This window comes from Mauremys reevesii, linkage group 1, assembly GCF_016161935.1.
Source record: "Mauremys reevesii isolate NIE-2019 linkage group 1, ASM1616193v1, whole genome shotgun sequence".
Classification (NCBI taxonomy): domain Eukaryota; kingdom Metazoa; phylum Chordata; order Testudines; family Geoemydidae; genus Mauremys; species Mauremys reevesii.
Window position 1 is genome coordinate 258,300,714 of NC_052623.1, and position 20,984 is coordinate 258,321,697.

Sequence of the window (20,984 nt, forward strand, 5' to 3'; positions counted from 1 at the left end):
GGCATAACAAGCATGAAACATACAAACAAAAACAGCAAAGTGAGAAGGTGAAAGGTGCTTTGTAGCCCAGGCAGAAGGGGGAGATGACATGTCACATTCTGAATTTTACACTGTAAATCCAGCTCAGTGGGACTCCAGCTTGTGGACTTGGTGGTCCCAAGCCAGTGCTTGAGCAGCTAAACCGCATTGTAAACCTGGATTCACAATTGCTGGAGCCGGGTCTCTCAGCTGTGCTCATGCATCCACACTCCATGCTGCAGACCGTCTGACTCAGGTCTGCAGCTTGATCTGCGTTCACACTGCAAAATTACATGGGTTTGACCTACCCCCTAACAAGATCCTAGGACCTGGGGTCTGACCTGAATCAGACTGATTTGTGGGTGGTGAGAAGTGGCTTTGGGCTCAAACCTGAGTCAGAACCTTGGCTTAGTGTGCAGTTTAGATGTACCTAAGGGGCACAGTTCTGATCCCGCTTATCCTGACTTCAGAGGACTTGCTCCTGTTTTACATTAGTGTAATTCAGATCAGAATCACACCCGTACATTTCCCTGTTGGCTTTATAGTGCTAATTTAAAATCCAGAAGAAACCACAAGCAGGCTCAGAGCTAAAGCTCTATTTGGTGCAAAATGTTATAGTAACATAAGGCATCTCATGGTGGAGCAGAATCCTGGCCCAGCAAATCTATCTCCAACGGTGGCCAGTGCCCGATACTTCAGAGGACAGTTACCCTGCCTACAACTATCACAAGGTGTCTTGTCTACTGAGGTTTTACCCACCAGTTTAGTGGCACCGATGCAAATCCAAGGCACTAGTGCGCTGGTCTGGTGCAGCTTATTCCAGTTTCAAACGAGGCTGAAGTGCACCAGTGGGTGTCATGGCTTTCTCTGGTGCAGTTACATCAGAGAAGATAAAGATCCCTATAAAAGTAACCAGCCCAGGCACCGAATCTGCTCGACCATCCATTGCTATGGTGAAAAATTATGTTTTTACTTGCCCTACACAAGTAGAATTTTGCAAGGCTGACCAAGCTTATTGTGCAATGCTATATGCAAAGGAAAAGTTCCTTCTGGACCCCCACCTCCCAAAGCGATCAAATTAGCCCCTGAAACATGAGATTTGAGTCCGTCTTAACATGCATACCTACAAATGCAGTTACTGGTCCCTGAATGATTTGGTTCTCTAGTAAAGCCAATTAGGGTCCAGAACCTCTGGCAGCAGTGAATCCCCTCAGCTGCCCGCAGACTGTGTGACGCACAGTTTGCATTTACTGCTATTTGTTCTAAATTTACCTGCCATGAATGATGCAATTATTACAAGCACAGACAACAAAGAGGCTCAAAGTCCAGGGGCAAAATAAAGAGAAGAGGGTCTAAGGCAGGATATGGAACGCAGGCCTAAACAGCCAAGAGAAATGGAGAAAGGGAGAGCAGTGGTGAGAGTAGAGGCCTAATCTCCACAGGTATTGTCCCACCCAAGTGGTGGTAGGTACCCCTCAAGCACCTCTCTGCAGCCAGTTCTATATGGCTTGATCCAAAGTGCCCCGAAGTCAGTAGGAGCCATTTCACTGACTTCAGTGGAATTTGGATCAGGCCCAAAATCACAAAGGGAAGCTTAAGGGGTTTGTAACATTCTGACTTGCTGTACAAATGCATAGGTTCATGTAGTGTATGTGCAATGCTCAAGTCACCAGGAATGGGAGGAGTGAAATTGCAGCACCTCCCACTGACTTTAACTGGAGTTGTGGGTGTTCAGGCACTTCTGGCAACCAGCTCCTATTACTTGCATTGATTTAACTAACTGGATTTCTAAATCAGTTTAGTTAAATCAGTGCAACCCTTTTCGTTGTCACTTTAAACTGAACAAAGGTTTCTTTGTGTTCATAGGTGTTGACTCTGTGGGTGCTTCGGGGCTGGAGCACCCATGGGAAAAAATTAGTGGGTGCCCAGCACCCACTGGCAGCCAAACTCCCCCTGCCCTTGCCTCACTTCCTCCCGCACCTCCTCCCCTGAGCGCACTGGGTCCCCGCTCCTCTGCCTACCTCCCAGCGCTTGCCACCACCAAATAGCTGTAGCAAGCTCTGGAGGGAGGGGGGAGGAGCGTGCTCAGGGGAGGAGGCGAGGCCGGAGCGGAGACTTGGGGAAGGGGTTGGAATGGGAGTGAGAGGGGGCGGGGCAGGGGGCAGAGCGGGGGTTGAGCACCCACCGGCGCCAGTAAAAGTCTGTGCCTATGTTTGTATTGATTTAGCTTCATTCAGTGTAGGTATAAGCCAGGCTTTATTAATGCCCTGACCCCTTGAGTATAAGCATCCCATTTAGAGGTACTGATCGAGGTGAAAATTAGAGGTGGACTAGGAATCTGTACAGGTATGTGGCTGAGCTGGGTTTGATTTGGTTCTCATCTCCCATTCCTGCAGGTGCTGGAAAGTAGCACGGTAGCATACTCAGTCCCATGGTGACAGTCTCTGACCATGGCCAGCACCAGCTGCTTTGGAGGAAGGCACAAAAAACCCTGCAGCAGACAGTGATGGGATAAACTGTTCCCAGGGAAAGAGGCCTCTGAATCCCCAGTAGTTAGAGGTTGGCTTATGCCCGTAAGCAGGGGGTTTATAGTCCTTCACAAACTCTTCAGGATGTGTTTCCCTTTAGTATTTACTGTCATTATTGTAACATAAGGGTGGCCAATCCAGGGATGAAGCTGATCCCTCACAGGTGGTGAGGCTGGAGCAGGAGGGGAAGGGATCACACCGTAAGTCATTGGTGAAATAGCTGAAAATGGAGGACAGGGCAGCGCAGGGAATGGTTCCAACAGGAGAAAATGAAAAGCAACAGATTAAAGGGTTGCTGTGAAGCTAAAATCATCTCTGAATAACTCCTTGCCAGGGAACACCCTGAGTCATTAATTACAAGAACAAATAGACAATGGTTCTACTTTTCCACACCACTTACGCTATTTCTTTATCCTTTGAACTTCACTTAGCTTGGCCCATAAAAGGTGGGTAAGGTTCACTTTCTCTTCAGAGTTCATTTCGCTTCCCGTCTCTTGTGCACTAATGTAAAATCATTATGCGTGGCTTTACAGCACTGAGTGGGAGTCTTTCCACTGGGAAAAAAAAACCCTGATCTGATGCTTTCAAACACAATCATGAACATGTTTTCACTTCATATTTAATTTTAAATCAAACTTTTTTTTTTTTGGTCCTTAAATAGGTGTCCCTTTTAAAATAGCCTCCAGCCTCTGCTTAAGTATTCTATAAAATGCTTTTCCAACAGTGGAGGCTTCCCTTCTTCACCCACAGCTCTGACTGCATACCTTGACTTTAGTTCCAAACCACTGTTGCCAATACCCCTTAATCCTGAACCAGATCCCTCTATGCTCCTGAAATTTAGCCCCTTCCTCCTCCTTGGCACCTCAGTCCAGACCCAAGCCCTTCCTGCTGCCAATGCAGCTCAGGCCCAACCAGCAGCGTATTATCGCCTAGGCTGACAAGGCCTAGGCCTAGGGTGGCAAATTTGCAGGGGCGGCAAATTTATAATAGCAGGATTTTTGTAATCGTGGCATCAGTGACACCGCGATTCTACCAATCATAGCACGTGTTGAAACCACCGATGACAATGCAATGCCATTTAGTAAACATACTCGTGAGAATCCTAAATGTTAATAATATGACTGGAAGGAAGAAATTAAGCGGTTCTCAGTTTTGGATCCATGTGCGGTCCCGTGCTATAAGTGAAATCACGCTATACAGACACACATTCAAGCAAGCGTCCGCTGTACTTGTAATTTTATTTATAATAAAACTTGTAAATGTTCAATTACTTTAATGATATTTAGAATCATTTTAGTTCAAACAAATTTGTAAAAAAACTAAAACAAGTTCCTATTGGGCCGGTGGTGGCAATTATTTCAGGGCCTAGGGGCAGCAAAATCATTAATCCGCCACTGAGCCCAGCCTGAAGCTCCCTACCACTTCTGGTGCTCTTCAAAGTTCAACTAGAAAGGCCTTTTACATTTCCTGTGGCATCCCCACCTCAACCCTCCCCCTCCAGCTCTGTGGGTTTCCCCTCTTTTCTCATTCTATGAGGCCACATGGTCTAGCTCAGGGATTCTCAACCTGTGGGTTGCAACCAAAATTGGGTCACCAGAATGTGACCAAGGGTCTCATGGGAAGCCGGAGGGAAGCGAGGAGTGTTGCAAAGCCAGCCTCAGGCTTGTCCTGTGGCAGTAGTCCCATGGAGCAGGCTGGGCTCGGCTTCCCGCTCCAGGCGTTGCGATCTGGCGCCTGCGGTTGCAGCGCTGCTCAGCTTTGGCCCAGCAGCCCCCTGGTCGTGCATCAGGTTGCAATTCCGCTCACGCAAATTTGGCCCAGTTGGGGCCAAATCTGAGCAGTGCTGCTACCTCAGAGCCCAGCCCACCCTGGGGGACAGACGCTACAGGGCGTCACTGCTCTGATACAGTGCACTTAGTACTTATTGCATTAATGTGTAATTAATAAGACAGATATTGCTGGTACTCAAGCAATTGACTGGGTCATGACAGGACACTGTTTACAAATGGGTCCTGAGCCGAAAAAGGTTTGAGAACTACTGACCTGCTTCACTGGAACTAGGACCCAGAAACTCCTAGGTTCTAATCCCAGTTTTGCCTCTGGCTGCTGTGTGACCGTGGGCAAGAAACTTTACCTCTCCTTACCTTGGTTTCACCATTTGTTAAACAGAGATCATGATATTCACCTCTCTACCTTACAAGAGACTAATTAGCTGATGCTAGTGCTTTGGGTCTTCTGTGCATTGTTCAATCTACGGTATCAACAATTGCTAGCTAATTTGTCTGAGGAATGTCTTAATCCTGCTACTGTCACTTTAGCCTGGGCAAAGGACCTGAGTGGGTTGTGACAGGGAAGCTCCGCAGCAGAGCTCTGCAAAACAGTGGATGAAGTTGTGTCTAGTAAATACCAACAGCTTGGGAAGTGTTGAACAAAAGAAAAAAAAAACCTCAATGGGTTAAAAAGAAACTGTGCTAGCTTGGTTATAGTTGTGTTTAGCTTGTGTTGTAATAAATCAATAACATCTGATCTGTGAGGCCAGCAGTGCAGAGGCACTCGAGAGATCGGGGCTGAGGAGGAGTTTGGGCTGAGGAGGAGCTAGGTACAGTACTGAGTGAATTAGTACGTATATGCGGTAGAGTAATTATGAATTAGGTGTTTGCACTGAAGCCGAGTCAGCGACCGAAGGTGAGTGGCTAAGAGGTTAGAGTCAAAAGGAATTATCTATAGGCAGGGGGGAAACAGCCAGGCTCTGAGTTAGAACCTAGAGGGTCTTGGAGAAACCTCAGCTCAGGAAGGTAGATCCAGAGTCGATGCTTAACTCTTGATGGTGGGGGCACGTGATCACCCCACGCGTCACCTCTGGGTTGAGGAGCAGCAGCAGAGCCAGCTAGACCACCTGGGCAGCGGCAAGAGACCATCTCAGAGAGCATCTCATAGCAGTCAGGCTCTGCAGGCATGGACCAGGTCCTGGTGGTGTCACCAGCTGGAGCCGGGCTCCTTTAGGGGAGAGGCAAGAGCGTGTCAGGGGTGCAGCTCGGAACTGTGCCACCTGTCCTGCCTGGGGAGCGTCTGGCCATGCAGAGAAATCTTGGCTCGGGGAGCGGGGCAGGGAGGGCTGCCAGGCAGGCTGCCGGTGCCCCAGCTCCCAAAGCTCGGAGAGCCAGGGGCTGCAGTGAGCTGGGCAGCTCCCACGAACTTCCGATCCTCTGGCTCCTGGCATGAGTTGATGGTTTTAAAATGGTGGGACTGAAAACCTCTGTGCTAAATGGAAGGCAGAAATCGGGGGCGGGGTGACACACACACATGCATCGCCTCTTTTTGTAGATCAACAGCAGTTGAGTTAGATTCAGGGTACACTTACTGTAAATCTGAGGGGACCCAGAACATAGCATTTCAGTACCAGCAACTCTGGGCTCTGAGTGGATAAATGAAAGAATGAAGCAACACAGAGCTAAAACAGAGTGAGAGTAGACAGATGATTTTCATTAGAGGTGACCCATCTTCCAATAACAGGATAGTGCAGTAGAGGTGGGGAATGATTTTTCTCATTCAAAGAAAAAGTTTCTCCTGGAAAAAATGGGCCCTGGGGAATGCACTAAGTAGCCGGGTAAGATAGTTGACAGTGGCAGGGAGTTCTGTCTTTAAGGGTACAGGTGGCAGGGTGTGTGGCCGCTTTAGAGCTCCACTGGAGTAATGTTGTTGGGTCTCACAAGACAGACATTGCTGGAAATCTTTTATTTACTTTAGGAATTAAGTTGCTGGTAAAAAGTGTCAGCGAGATCTAAAGGCTGGAGTCCTTTATCTAAACAACAGGTACAGCGTGATCGTCGGCAGTGCAAGCTTCCCTATGCTGCCCTGCCACTGTGCCTCAACTTGGAGAAAACTGCTTCTGGAGGTGGGGGGAAGGTAGTTCAGCCGCCATGCCCATTCAGCCCTTGGCCTCTGGGGGTGCTAATGGTAATGCATGTGTTTGCGAGGTGGGCGCATGGCCCCTGGGAATTGGACTGAAACCACCAAGGCACTTCCCGTAAGCCACCCATCAGGCATTAACACCTGTTATCACTGCCACCCTGGGTCAGATCTGAACCAAAGAACTAGTTGCGGAAGGAGTTTCTCTATCAGGATTTAGCCCTGATGGGCCTTAGCATTGCTCAGCGCTAGGTCAAAGTTTTAAGCAAACAATCTTCTAATTGTACATGGGAGTGCTGTGATTGAGGTCTCATTTTGCACTGACGTGTTTAAGGGACTGAGAATTTCAGGAAGGGTTTGCTCTGCTTTGAAGGAGGATCAGACCCCTCTATGGGATCTTGCTGCTGGGAATGTTTAGATTGTTTTTTTTTATTTTGTCCTTTGCAGCTGAGAAAACAATTTAAAAACTGGACAAATAGTCTCAGTCCCTGCATGTGGCCTGTTCCTGAGAGTGGAAGGAGGACAAGTCACAGGGGAAAGTGTAGCAGGTTCATGGTAGCATCCCATAATAAATATTGTCAAACCGGAACGCTAATCTCTTGAAGCTCTTATCAATATTAGCTGGCTTGCCTTCAAGTTGGCTGTGTATCTGGGATGGGGTGCCAGGACTCCTGGGTTCTACTCCCCACTCATCCCAGTGTGACAAGCCATTTAACCTCTTCAGTCTCAGTTTCCCCCACTCTAAAAATGGAGAAAATATTTAACTACTTCACAGGGAAGCTGTACGGCTTAATATTTGTAAAACGTTTTGAGATTCTTTAGCAGCAGATGGTATAGAAGGGGGAAGTATTCTGTTTTCATCTGACACGCTCTTCTTTTGTGTTGCCTTTTTGCTAATATCATGAAAGAATTTAGGGCTGGCACATTTGTGAAAAGAATCAATATTAAGTAAATATTGCAGAATATTAATGGGACATGAATTATTAGATTACCAAAGTAAGTTCTCTCTGCCATGAATTTAAAACTCACCGTTACACTCAGCCAACTGAGGATCAGAAACAATACCATGTGATCTATATGGCCAGTGAAATCTAATCAATACAGCTAGAATTAAAATAGTGAATACTTGCAATGACCTATTTGACAGATTGGGCTTAATCAAAAATGTTATATTTGATGAAGAATAGAAATTCTGGTAAGAGGCAACTATACGAAAATGCGGTTTTAAGGACAAACTTAGTTTACTTCAGTCTCTCACCAAGTGGGGTGGGTGAGTGGAGCCTACTCCATCCTGGGTTCTTCATTAAAAGGTCATAGACTAAGATGTCTTCTTGCAGAAGATGTGATGTGCCAGGCTGTGGTATGATGGACCAGGAAATGCTTAAGGACCAAGGTCAAGGGGATAGAGGTAACCCAACCCAAGGATAATTTCCCATAATTACTTGGCAAGTAATTTTAATTAAAGAAATTTGAGAAAATTCCAATCTGAGCATGGACAATTCATAAACAGAAAGAGGTGAAAATTCCTTAAATAAAGCATTCATTAAGAATTATTCATTTTGCTCTCATATTGAACCTCGATATCACATTGGCTTTATTTCCAGCATCTGGCACTGCAAATTCACGTCTGATTTTACCAGCTATTATTCCTCCAGGTTTTTTAATCTAGGACAGTAAGCTAGTGAGTCTGATGTAGATAAAGAAAGCCAAAAGTAAGTCTATTCAGACTTCTCTTCTTTAGCCTGGTTTCTTGTGTTAATTACGGTTTCATAAACAAATGACTCTCAGTTTTCCTAAATAGATTGTCCAGTCAGGTACGTAGACCACAACGCCACCAGTCCAATTTATCCCCATTATTTTAATACATGAATGAAGAAGCTTATATTCACAGTTGGTTTTTAGTTGGACCCAGCATCTTCTAATGGGCATTGAAACAGAGCGATGATTTGTGGCAGAAAAAAGGAAGAAGCAGGTCTGGTTAGCACAGCTCAGTGACTACATCTTTTATTGTATGAAAAGAAAGGGAACGTAGTTAAAAAGTTCTTGGTGGTGTCATTTTAACTGAGGTCTGTACAAAGAAAATATAGGTGGAAGTAGTTAGGAATGGTCCTCAGAAACTATAAATTAGGGTTGTGGACATAACTGGATACATATTTATACAGTTTGTGGTAGAGAGGAAAGACAGTCTGGCAGTTAAGCCACTGGACTGGGACTTAGGAGATCTAGGTTCAGTTTCAGCTGTGCCACACGTTTCCTGTGTGGTGTTAGGTTAGTTGGTCTTTGCCTCAGGTCCCCAGCAATAAAATGGAGATAAGAATATTCCCTGGATCTGTCTTGCCTGGTTAGATTGTAAGCCCTTCAGGACAGGAATGGTCTCTTACTGTGTGTGTGTGGGGCTGGAGAGTCTAGTACAATGGGGTTCCTATCTCAGCTTGGGCCTCTAGGGGCACTATGGTAATACAAAGTTTTCCCCTTACTCTCGGTTGGCTTTTTCTCCATCTCCACCCCATGCCAGGCTTCGGGTCCTGCTAGGTAAGATGAGTAGTGCTTTATTCTGTTTTGAAATGTTGGTAAAAATTGCTTGAAACACTGGTTTGAAGTGCAACCTGAGGGGCTGTAATTTTAAGCAATGCTGTTGGTAGATGCAAAGGTACTGTATGTGGGAGTGAGAAGCATTTGAGCCAGTAGTCAACTAAAAAGGTTAACAAAAAGCAGCTTTGTACATTTTTTTTAACACTAAAGTGCATATTAAGCATTGCCACAAGGATTAACATAGCTGTATTTTAATGCGTCAGGCACAGAAATTCAACTAGAAAGCAGAGCTGGAACAATTTGTTCTGCTCATTGCTAGGTGTCTGTTTGAAGTGGTATGCAATAGCTCTCTGTTTCTCCCCTAGGGTGACCAGATGTCCCGATTTTATAGGGACAGTCCGATTTTTGGGTCTTTTTCTTATATAGGCTCCTATTACCCCTCCCCCATCCTGATTTTTCACACTTGCTGTCTGATCACCCTATTCTTCCCCTCTCACCCCCTCCCCACAATAGCCTGTAGAACAAATCCCAGTTGATTTTACATTCCTGAAATCTGTGGTGTTTGTCCATTTATGTTTCCAGATATTCCTGGCTGGCACTGGTGTCTCAGACCATGTGGCTAAACATGTAGAGTTCAAGAGTTACTTCAAATCCTTAATTTGGTCTATATATTTGGTTTTACATCCTGTTTCTTTTATTTTTACTATGAAATTTCACAGCCAACTAAAAGAAGCTACTGGTTACTGTACATCAAACTGCACTGAGACTCCAGCAAGGGATGACCGTCTGGGACAGATTGTAAACGTCTCTGCTTTGTTCAAAATCAACCAACCAGATAAGTTCACTTTTTACGTTTAGCAATAATATTTGTCTATTATTCTGTTATTCAAAAGAACTCCTTAGTTTAGATTGAGTCTATAAATCTTTAACCAATCCTACATTTGAATATCGGCCCCACATGCTTTGTAGTTCTACTTTCAGAGATATGACACGTACCAGACTATAGCTGTTTCACACAAATTAGTTAGATACCAAGTAAGACCGTCCACTTGTAACATCAGTTGTATGTTGCAATTCACAGCTCAGGAGCCTTGGTGGTTGTTACTGTCCACCCCTCAACCCATAGACTCATCAGTTCCAGCAACCTGTCTGAGCCTTAGAAGACTCATGAAGTTACTCCCTGCCCTGATGAGCGATAGCAGAGAATCTGGCACATCAAGGACCAAAAGAGCTTATTTTGACCTTTTAAAGCAATGGTGGGCAACCTACAGCCCACGGGCTGCACATGATCCATCAGGGTAATCTGCTGGCAGGCTGCCAGACAGTTTGTTTATATTTGCATGGCCACCTGCGGCTCCCAGTGGCTGTGGTTCACTGTTCCCGGCCAATGGGAGCTGTGGGAAGCCGTGCGGACCACAGAGACTTGCTGGCTGCTGCTTCCCACAGCTCCCATTGGCCAGGAACGGTGAACCATGGCCACTGAGAGCTGCGGGTGGCTGGGCAAATATAAACAAACTGTCTTGCGAACCGCCAGCAGATTACCCTGATGGGCCGCAGGTGGCCCACCACTGTTTTAAAGGCTGAGCAGCCAATTTTGGGTCAAGACCAGATGCCCTGGACATGTTTATACAAAATGTCTATTAAACTAAACCCTTTGCTCTGCTGTTGCCAAAGAAAAAACAATTTTTAAGGCCAAAAATTTCAAAAGTGACTAGTGATTTGGCTCGGCCTAAATTTATAGGTGCCCAACTTGAAACATCTTAAAGGGGCCTGATTTTCAGAGTGTGGGTGCTCAGCCATTTATGAAAATTTGGGTCCCTTGAGGGCGACTCAGGTTGGATACCGAACTATAGTGGCACCCCAAATCACTCATCACTTTTGAAAATCTTGGCCTAAAGGACTGTTTATATACAGCCTACAGTGTATTGTGCTCTACTGCAGCAGGAGGCGCAAAAGTTAATTAGCAAACCTGATACCCAGAGGTGTTCTGACATAAGAGATTGCATGGTTGCATAGCATGTTTTATGCACCTGGGGTTTCTTTGCCCAGTGATATCCAATGGGTGAGGAGAGTAGATCCAGCAGATTTTGATGGGTTATTGGTAAAATGGCTTTAACAGTCATTCCCCAAAGAAGCCCCACAAATCCCTGACTTTCTTTTCCCCTATCACAGGTAAGCTCTGTTGACTGTGGGATTGGGAAGGACCCATAAGGAAATCTTAACTTCTGAATGCCCATCCTTGCTCTGAAATTGTAGAGGCCATGGGAAAAGCCAAGAAAGAAGAGGAGGCTGTTTTTCTAAGGAAAAAGATCACTTTGCTGAGGGCTTTTTCACTCCTCGTTGGCAGCATGGTGGGCAGTGGTATCTTTATCTCTCCAAAAGGGGTGTTGAAACACTCCGGCAACGTGGGTGTCTCCTTAATCGTTTGGTTTGCCTGCGGGATTCTCTCTCTATTTGGTGGGTGGTGAGTTTTTTTTACCTTTTTTGTTAAATTCTTGATAGATGGGGAAACTAGCAAATGATATATATCTACAACAAAGGCCTAACTTTACTTCTCCAAGAAAAATAAGCTGGGAACACAATGGACCAAAACTCCTATCTCCTAATGCCATAGAATTGAAGCCGTAATAAGCTCCCATGTCCAGAGGGTTCCAAGGATCCATTGTTTAACTGGTTTATCTGAGGGACTTGGGGGAAAACCCCAGACTTAAGATCTATGAATGTGGTGCCACATGTGGGCACAGACATGGGAGTAGTTCTCTTGTCTGTGGAATTTCTAGATGCATGGGGGCTGGGGGAGGTTAGGCCTTTAGCTAGGGGCACTAGATGGAGAACCACAGAGTTCTGGGGACCTAGGAGACGTGTGTTTATTTCAGAATGTGACTTAAAATTTTTTTTCCTCCTTAACAGTTAATTTTCCTGCTTTGTGTGCGCAAAAAACTGCTTTGTTATAGTTCTGTGGGTGAGAGTTTTAAAAAGCCACAAGAATCAGGAAATTCAATCATAGATCCCACAACAATTGTCACTCTTCCTTCTAGTGTTTCTCGTATGTAATATTTTGTATTACAGGAGATGTTGTCACACTTATACCTTACTATATATGTATAATGTGGCTTAGTTGAGGTTGCTGTGCAAACATCAACTTTAAAATGTCATTCTTTTGCATATGTAAAATCTCAAACCATAACATCACAAATGTAGGTTTCTTTTTAACTGAGCAGGATAATAAATGATAAAGTGTTTATTGGTCAACTAGCCAAACCATCTGTACTTGTGAAGGATTATTCTCTCCACTAAACACATAGTGTATCTTGTGTATTCTTGAAAACCTGTCTTGGTGGCACTCAAATGGCTTCCCTTGTCAAGTTATTAAATTTTCTAACTGACTTCATTCTTCAACTATTTCCCCCTAATGTCCATCTTGAAGACTTCCTTTTATTAATGTCACATTATTCATCTTTGATATAGTGCCTTAAATAATGCTTACCCCCTTTTTATGTTTTCCCTTGAAATGCAAGATTGATACATGGTTATGGCCCCAATTCAGCAAAACTCTTAAGCATATGCTTGAAATCAATGGGACCACACGTGCTTCAAATTAAACATGTGTTTGAGTGCTTTGGTGAATCAGGGCCTATATTCCTTCCATTGCATGTAGGTAGGTTCTGAGGGGTTTACAGCTGGGACAGAAGTGGCCAGTTTTAAAATCTATCTTTACATAGATACAGGAGGGGAAATAAAGAGTATTTGAACCACTTGATTAGAAATTCTCAATATTCTTCTGTACCAAGTTTTTCTTCTTCTTATGTAGCTGCTTCATGGATCTGATCAGAGGGAGGTTTCCATGTCCTTGGTTCACCTATATTTGAGGGAGGAGGTGTGTGTGTTTGAGGCTTAGAGCTAGGTAAATGGGGGAAATGAAGCCTTTTAAAGTAAATCTCTAAGGCAAAGACAAATTTCCTTCTATGGACTTTTCCACATAAGGTCAGCGGAGAAGTTATGCCATTAAACTGACAAGCAGGTCTTACCAGATGAAAATAGATCTCCCCTGGAAACAGCATTATTGCAAATAAATGGATTTGCACTAAGAACATAACAAGAACATAAGAATGGCTGTACTGGGTCAGACCAAAGGTCCATCCAGCCCAGTAACCTGTCTTCTGACAGTGACCAATGCCAGGTGCCCCAGAGGGAGTGAACCTAAGAGGTAATGATCAAGTGATCTCTCTCCTGCCATCCATCACCACCCTCTGACAAACAGAGGCTAGGGACACCATTTCTTACCCATCTTGGCTAATAGCCATTAATGGACTTAACCTCCATGAATTTATCCAGTTCTCTTTTAAACCCTGTTATACTCCTAGCCTTCACAACCTCCTCAAGCAAGGAGTTCCACAAGTTGACTGTGCACTGTGTGAAGAAGAACTTCCTTTTATTTGTTTTAAACCTGCTGCCTGTTAATTTCATTTGGTGACCCCTAGTTCTTATATTATGGGAACAAGTAAATAACTTTTCCTTACTCACTTTCTTCACATCACTTTTGATTTTATAAACCTCTATCATATATCCCTTAGTCTCCTCTGTTTCAAGTTGAAAAGTCCTGGCCTTTTTAATCTCTCCTCATATGGGACCTGTTCCAAACCCCCTAATGATTTCAGTTACCCTTCTCTGAACTTTTTCTAATGCCTGCCAGTATATCTTTTTTGAGATGAGGAGACCACATCTGTACGCAGTATTCAAGATGTGGGTGTACCTTGGATTTATATAAGGGCAATAAGATATTATCTGTCTTATTCTCTATCCCCTTTTTAATTATTCCCAACATCCTGTTTGCTTTTTTGACTGCTGCTGCACACTGTGTGGATGTTTTCAGAGAACTATCCACAGTGACTCCAAGATCTTTTTTCTGACTCGTTGTAGTTAAATTAGCCCTCATCATATTGTATGTATAGCTGAGGTTATTTTTCCCAATATGCATTACGTTACATTTATCCACATTAAATTTCATTTGCCATTTTGTTGCCCAATCACTTAGTTTTGTGAGATCTTTTTGAAGTTCTTCACAATCTGCTTTGGTCTTAACTATCTTGAGCAGTTTAGTATCATCTGAAACTTTGCAACCTCACTTTTTACCCCTTTCTCCAGAACATTTATGAATAAGTTGAATAGGGTTGGTCCTAGGACTGACCCTTGGGGAACACCACTAGTTACCCCTCTCCATTCTGAAAATTTACCATTTATTCCTACCCTTTGTTTCCTGTCTTTTAACCAGTTCTCAATATATGAAAGGATCTTCCCTCTTATCCCATGACAACATAATTTACTTAAGAAAGAGCCTTTGGTGACGGACCTTGTCAAAGGCTTTCTGGAAATCTAAGTACACTATGTCCACCAGATCCCCTTGTCCACATGTTTGTTGACCCCTTCAAAGAACTCTAATAGATTAGTAAGACACAATTTCCCTTTACAGAAACCATGTTGACTTTTGCCCAACAATTTATATTCTTTTATGTGTCTGATAATTTTATTCTTTACTATCATTTCAACTAATTTGCCCGGTACTGACATTAGACTTACCAGTCTGTAATTGCCAGGATCACCTCTAGAGCCCTTTTTAAATATTGGCGTTACATTAACTATCTTCCAGTCATTGGGTACAGAAGCTGATTTAAAGGACAGGTTACAAACCATAGTTAGTAGTTCTGCAATTTCACATTTGAGTTCTTCCAGTGACTTGTCACTGTTATCAATTAATTCCAAAACCTCTCTAGTGACACCTCAGTCTGTGACAATTACTCAGATTTGTCACCTACAAAAGCTGGCTCAGGTTTGGGAATCTCCCTAACATCCTCAGCCATGAAGACTGAAGCAAAGAATTCATTTAGTTTCTCTGCAATTACTTTATCGTCTTTAAGTGCTCCTTTTGTATCTCGATTGTCCAGCCCCCCCCACCCCGGTTGTTTAGCAGGTTTCCTACTTCTAATGTACTTAAAAAAACATTTTGTTATTATCTTTTGAGTTTTTGGCTAGCTGTTCTCCAAACTCCTTTTTGGCTTTTCTTGTTACATTTTTACACTTAATTTGGCAGTGTTTATGCTCCTTTCTATTTACCTCACTAGGATTTGACTTCCACTTTTTAAAAGATGCCTTTTTATCTCTCGCTGCTTCTTTTACATGGTTGTTAAGCCATGGTGGCTCTTTTTTAGTTCTTTTACTGTGTTTTTTAATTTGGGGTATACATTTAAGTTGGGCCTCTATTATAGTGTCTTTGAAAAGGGTTCATGCAGCTTGCAGGGATTTCACTCTAGTCACAGTACCTTTTAATTTCTGTTTAACTAACCCCCTCATTTTTGCATAGTTCCCCTTTCTGAAATTAAATGCCACAGTGTTGGGCTGTCGAGGTGTTCTTCCCACCACAGGAATGTTAAAAGCTGTTATATTATGGTCACTATTTCGAAGCATTCCTGTTATATTTACCTCTTGCGCCAGATCCTGCGCTCCACTCAGGACTAAATTGAGAATTGCCTCTCCCCTTGTGAGTTCTCATACCAGCTGCTCCAAGAGGCGGTCATTTAAAGAAATTTTGTCTCTGCATTTCGTCCTGAGGTGCCAAGTTCCCAGTCAATATGGGGATAATTGAAATCCCCCACTATTATTGAGTTCTTAATTTTGATAGCCTCTCTAATCTCCCTTAGCATTTCATTGTCACTATCACTATCCTGGTCAGGTGGTCAATAATAGATCCCTAATGTTATAGTCTTATTAGAGCATGAAATTACTATCCATAGAGATTCTATGGAACATTTGGATTCACTTAAGATTTTTACTTCATTTGGTTCTACATTTTCTTTTACATATAGTGCCACTCCTCCCCCTGCACGACCTGTTCTGTCCTTCCGATATATTTTGTACCCCGGAATGATTGTGTCCCATTGATTGCTCTCAGTCCACCAGGTTTCTGTGATGCCTATTATATCAATATCCTCCTTTAACGTGAGGCACTCTAGTTCACCCATCTTATTATTTAGACTTCTAGCATTTGTGTACAAGCACTTTAAAAACTTGTCACTCTTTATTTGTCTGCCCTTTTCTGATGTGTCAGATTCTTTTTTATGTGAATGTTTCTTGTCTGATCTGGCCCCTACTTTATCCTCTTCCATCCTCTCCTCCTGACTAAAACCTAGAGAATCTCTATCAATAGACTCTCCTCTAAGAGAAGTCTCTGTCCGATCCACGTGCTCCTCTGCAGCAATCAGCTTTCCCCCAGCTCTTAGTTTAAAAACTGCTCTGCAACCTTTTTAATGTTAAGTGCCAGCAGTATGGACCCACTTTGGTTTAGGTGGAGCCCATTCCTCCTGTATAGGCTCCCCTATCCCAAAAGTTTCCCCAGTTCCTAATAAAGCTAAACCCCTCCTCTCTACACCATCGTCTCATCCACCCATTGAGACTCTGAAGCTCTGCCTGCCTACTTGGCCCTGCACGTGGAACTCGAAGCATTTCTGAGAATGCCACCATAGAGGTCCTGGATCTCAGCTTCTTCCCTAGCAGCCTAAATTTGGCCCCCAGGATGTCTCTCCTACCCTTCATTTCATAAAAGCCTTCTCCTAAAAGCCTTTATTTCCTCTATTATGGATATTTCTCTGAGAACTTCCACCCAATGCACACCAGCAGTCAAAAGGTTAACAGTGTGTTAGGAACTATTAGGAAAAGAATAGAAAATAAGACAGAAAATATCATAATGCCACTATATAAATCCATAGTGCAGATCTGGTCACCCCATCTCAATAAATGCTATAGTAGATCTGAAAAGGTTCAGCGATGGGCAACAAAGATGATCAAGGGTTCGGGATAGCTTCTGTATGAGGCGAGGCTAAAAAGATTAGAGCTGTTCAGCTTAGCAAAGAGGCAATGAAGGGGAGATATGATAGAGGTTTATAAAATCATGACTGATGGGAGAAAGTGAATATAGAAGTGTTATTTACCCTTTCATACAATACTAAACCTAGGGGTCACCCGGTTAAGTTAATGGGCAGCGGATTTAATACAAACAGAGCTCTACCATTTTTGCTGCCCCAAGCAAAAAAAAAAATAAAAAAAATTAAAAGGAAAATAAAAACACCTGCTCAGACTGGGCTGCCCCAAGAATGGACGGAATGCTGCCCCTTAGCATGTGCTGCCCCAGGCACGTGCTTACTCCGCTGGTGCCTGGAGCCGGCCCTGACAACTAACCTGTGGAACTCATTGCCATGGGATGTTGTGAATGCTAAATGTATAACTGGGTTCAAAAAAGAACTAGATAAGTTCATGGAGGATAGGTCCATCAATGCTTATTAGCCAAAAGATAAGGGATGCAACCCCATGCTTGGGCGACCCTAAACCTCTGACTATCAGAAGCTGGAACTGGAAGAAAGAAGTGGATCATTCCAAAATTGTCTGTTTTGTACTCTCCCCTTGAAGCTCTGGTATGGGCAATTGTGAGAGACAGGATACTGGGTAAGATGGACCATGGTCTCACCCAGTATGGCAGCTCTTAGATTCTGGGTTCTTAGCTCATTTTAAACAGATTCCTTTAATTCTCAATAAATTCTATGGGCAGTGGTAATTGCATGGGACAATTTACTAAATACATTTTTACTTCATCTGTTTCAGGTGCCTTGTGCTATGCAGAACTTGGAACAAGAATCACAAAGTCTGGAGGACATTATATCTATATACTGGAGACACTGGGGCCTTTGCCAAGTTTCTTGTATCTGTGGGCCGAGTACTTTGCTATCAGGTAAGATTTTTTTCTGCTACCTGAAATGAGGTGTTAGTGAGACCTGGGAAAGCCATGCAAATGGATAACCAGTTTGTATTATTTTAAAAAATGCATAAAGTGAGAAACCATACACATTACCTCGAAAGTCTTCTAAAATAAAAAGAAGGCAGAAGAGGTAAATAGCCACATGTGCGTGTTAGACCAGCATGTCCAAAAAACTCTCTTCTCCAGGATATTTGGTACCCTCATTATAGCACTGTGATAACAATGTTATAATTGAAGTTAGAGGCTAGTTTTATTTTAAGCCTTCTATTTTCAGTCACTTTGAGCTTTCTCTTGTTTCTCTTGTGCTGAAAATTCTCTGGATTGGTCCAGTCCTCGGAATAAATAATAATTCTGGGAAGTGTAAAACAAATCACTTTCACTCATATTTTATTTATGACTAGGAAAAAATCCCACATGGACGGTAAGGTAAACATGACACATGAGAGAGCAAAAACTGAACTTTAATACTGTCCCCTGTGACGTTGCACTCCATATGATGTTATGAAAATATGCTAATGAGTGTGAATATAATGTAACTAGAATATGCTTCATGCAAAAGGTCTCTTGTACGGTATTATTACAAAGCTTATAACCTACTGAGTGTGTTCATCCTATTTGTATGAATGTATCATTCTTGCATCTGAAACTAGGAATATAAAATATAACTCTTAGGTCCTATTGTAGTTATGCAAAGTGTGGGTTTAGAATCTTGATGGCTCCCATCAGCTAGGACAATTGACTGTAGATGGCTCTGTTTACTTGTATGCCTTCCTGTGAGTCAGCCTGGGAAGAATGGAGGCTGGGGTCCCACAGGACATGTGGCCATGTCACCTGGTACTGGGATTCATCTTAAACCTGGGGCTTTCCCATTTAGGAGGGGTGGGGACCCAAAGAGACAAAAGAGACCTGCTTTGTGCCAAAGCTATATAAGGGGGTGGAAAGGGGGCTGCAGTCATGAGAAATCCCCTAGCTACCACCAGAGCTGGAACAAGGACTGTACCAGGGGAAAGGATTGTGCACAGACTAGAAAGGAGTCTCGTCTGTGAAAGAAGCTTATTGAAACATCTCCGAGGGTAAGATTTCATCTGTAATCAGTTTCTTAATGTATTAGGCTTTGACTTGTGTGTTTTTGTTTTATTTCGCTTGGTATTTACTTTTTTCTGTCTGTTATTACTTGGAACCACTTAAATCCTACTCTTTGTATTTAATAAAATCACTTTTGGCTTATTAATTAACCCAGAGCAAGTATTAATACCTGGGGGAGCAAACAGCTGTGCATATCTCTCTGTCGGTGTTATAGAGGGCAGGGGTAGAGTCAGGGTGGGGCCAGAGGCAGACGGGGGTTGAGCTAGGGTGACCAGACAGCAAGTATGAAAAATCAGGACGGGGGTGGGGAGTAATAGGAGCCTATATAAGAAAAAGATCCTAAAATCAGGACTGTCCCTATAAGGTTGGGACATCTGGTCACCCTAGGTCGATTACCCACTGGCACCGGTAGAAGTGGGCGCCTATGAGTGGAAGGGGGGTGTCTAGCACCTCCAGGTAGAGAGGAAGTCAGCGCCTATGGTTCACTCATATTTAGCTTGTGATACAGAAGGGGTCAGCAACCTTTCAGAAGTGCTGTGCCACGTCTTCATTTATTCACTCTGATTTCAGGTTTCACGTGCCAGTCATACATTTTAACATTTTTAGACGGTCTCTCTCTATAATATATAGCTAAACTATTGTTGTATGTAAAGTAAATAAGGTTTTTAAAATGTTTAAGAAGAGTCATTTAAAATTAAATTAAAATGCAGATCTTATCAGTTTAGTGTGATCGTTGCCCTTGCTTTTCCTTGCTGATGAGTTTTCCAATGTCTGGCACGTATTTGGATACTTTAAGCTACACACGGGCTTCTGAATGATCAGTTAACCAGCTCTGAGAGGGACAGAGGACAGATTTCATGTGTGAAAATACCTGTTCACACGGGTATGTGGATCCAAATGCTGAAAGCATTGCAAACGCAATTTTCTTCAAACAGTTAAATTTCACTGGCAGGGACGTCCAGCAGGTCAGAATAGAGGCCCCATGATCTCTCACGGTAGCTTTAAGTGCACTCCGCAGTTCTCCAAACTTTGATGCCCACAGTTCTGCGCTTTTTAACTGAATGAGCTGCATTTCAAAATCTTCAACACCCATCCACTGAAATACAGACAAATCTAAGTTGCTTTCATTGAACTTTTCAGATTTAATTAGAAAAGAAAGCATTGGGCCAAATCACTGGAAATCTTGAAATCTGCCAGAAAATTCTGATTCCAGTTCTTGCATGAACATTCCAATCTCATCGACACTGACAATGCAACATGTCGATAGCTCTTTTATGTGTTGGAAGTAGCGGAAAGTCGAAGTTTGAATATCCCAAGGAAAAACTGAGAGTTTTACAACAAATGCCTTCCAGGCTTCATAAAGATCCAGAACCGTTTGCCCTGCACTCTGGAGACGGAGGTTGAGTTAGTTTAGGTGAGTGGTTGTAGTGGGGTGGTTATCCTGCTCCTGCCCTAAAGGGCTTAAACCAGCCCTGGGAGGGGCTGTGGCTGGAGAAAGCAGCTCTAAAAGGCTGGGCTGACTGGGGGAAGTGGCTGCAGCTGGGGCCACGCCCCAAACAGACTCAGCTGGCCCTATAAAGGCAGAGAAGCCAGGGGTAGACAACAGTCTCCCTCTGCCTGTAGAGGGAGAAGGGCCTGGCTGCAGGGAGCTAGAGACTGGGTACCTGAGTGAAGCAGGGCTGGGAAAAGGCAGAGGAGCTGGGGAGCTCCAGCCTGGAAAGCCCCAGGCTGCGGCCTAGGACAAGGCCAACAGGTACTGGGGGTTGCAGAGAGAAGCCCAGGGGAGGCAAAGGCAGCAGGTCCAAACCCAACCTTGCCAGTGATGAGTAGGCTGATACTGCAGTCTGCCCCAGGGCGTGGGGGCTAGACATTGACTGGCAGTAGCCTGATACTGAGGTGAGGTGGGGATAGTGGGTGGGGGTTCCCCAGGGAGAGAAGGTCCTGAGAGAAAGGGGTTACTGCCAGGGGGCAGCACCCCAGCTAACAGGGCACCGGATCCTGGGAGGGACATGGGGAGCCAAGACGCAGCAGATCACTGGCCTGCAGATGGTGCTCCGGAGGCTGGAAATTGAGCCAATTCCCTGAGAGACCGGCAGGAGGTGCCGCAG

The 20,984-nt window shown here is 43.9% G+C and overlaps 1 protein-coding gene across 6 annotated transcripts in view; it reads left to right on the forward strand.

Moving 5' to 3' along the window:
* Positions 1-20,984, forward strand: part of LOC120369550 (cystine/glutamate transporter-like) — a 58,252-nt gene that overhangs the window by 22,304 nt on the left and 14,964 nt on the right. For 2 of the 6 annotated variants that reach the window (XM_039483046.1, XM_039483074.1), the window contains exons 1-4: positions 5,107-5,145; positions 9,707-9,822; positions 11,158-11,444; positions 17,637-17,763. In XM_039483046.1, coding sequence (XP_039338980.1) covers positions 11,249-11,444; positions 17,637-17,763 — 323 coding nt within the window. In that variant the 5' untranslated portion in view covers positions 5,107-5,145; positions 9,707-9,822; positions 11,158-11,248. Of the gene's footprint in view, positions 1-5,106; positions 5,146-5,183; positions 5,232-7,822; positions 7,864-9,706; positions 9,823-11,157; positions 11,445-17,636; positions 17,764-20,984 lie in introns of those variants that run through there. The other 4 variants (XM_039483067.1, XM_039483056.1, XM_039483053.1 and 1 more) reach the window with 3 other exon arrangements.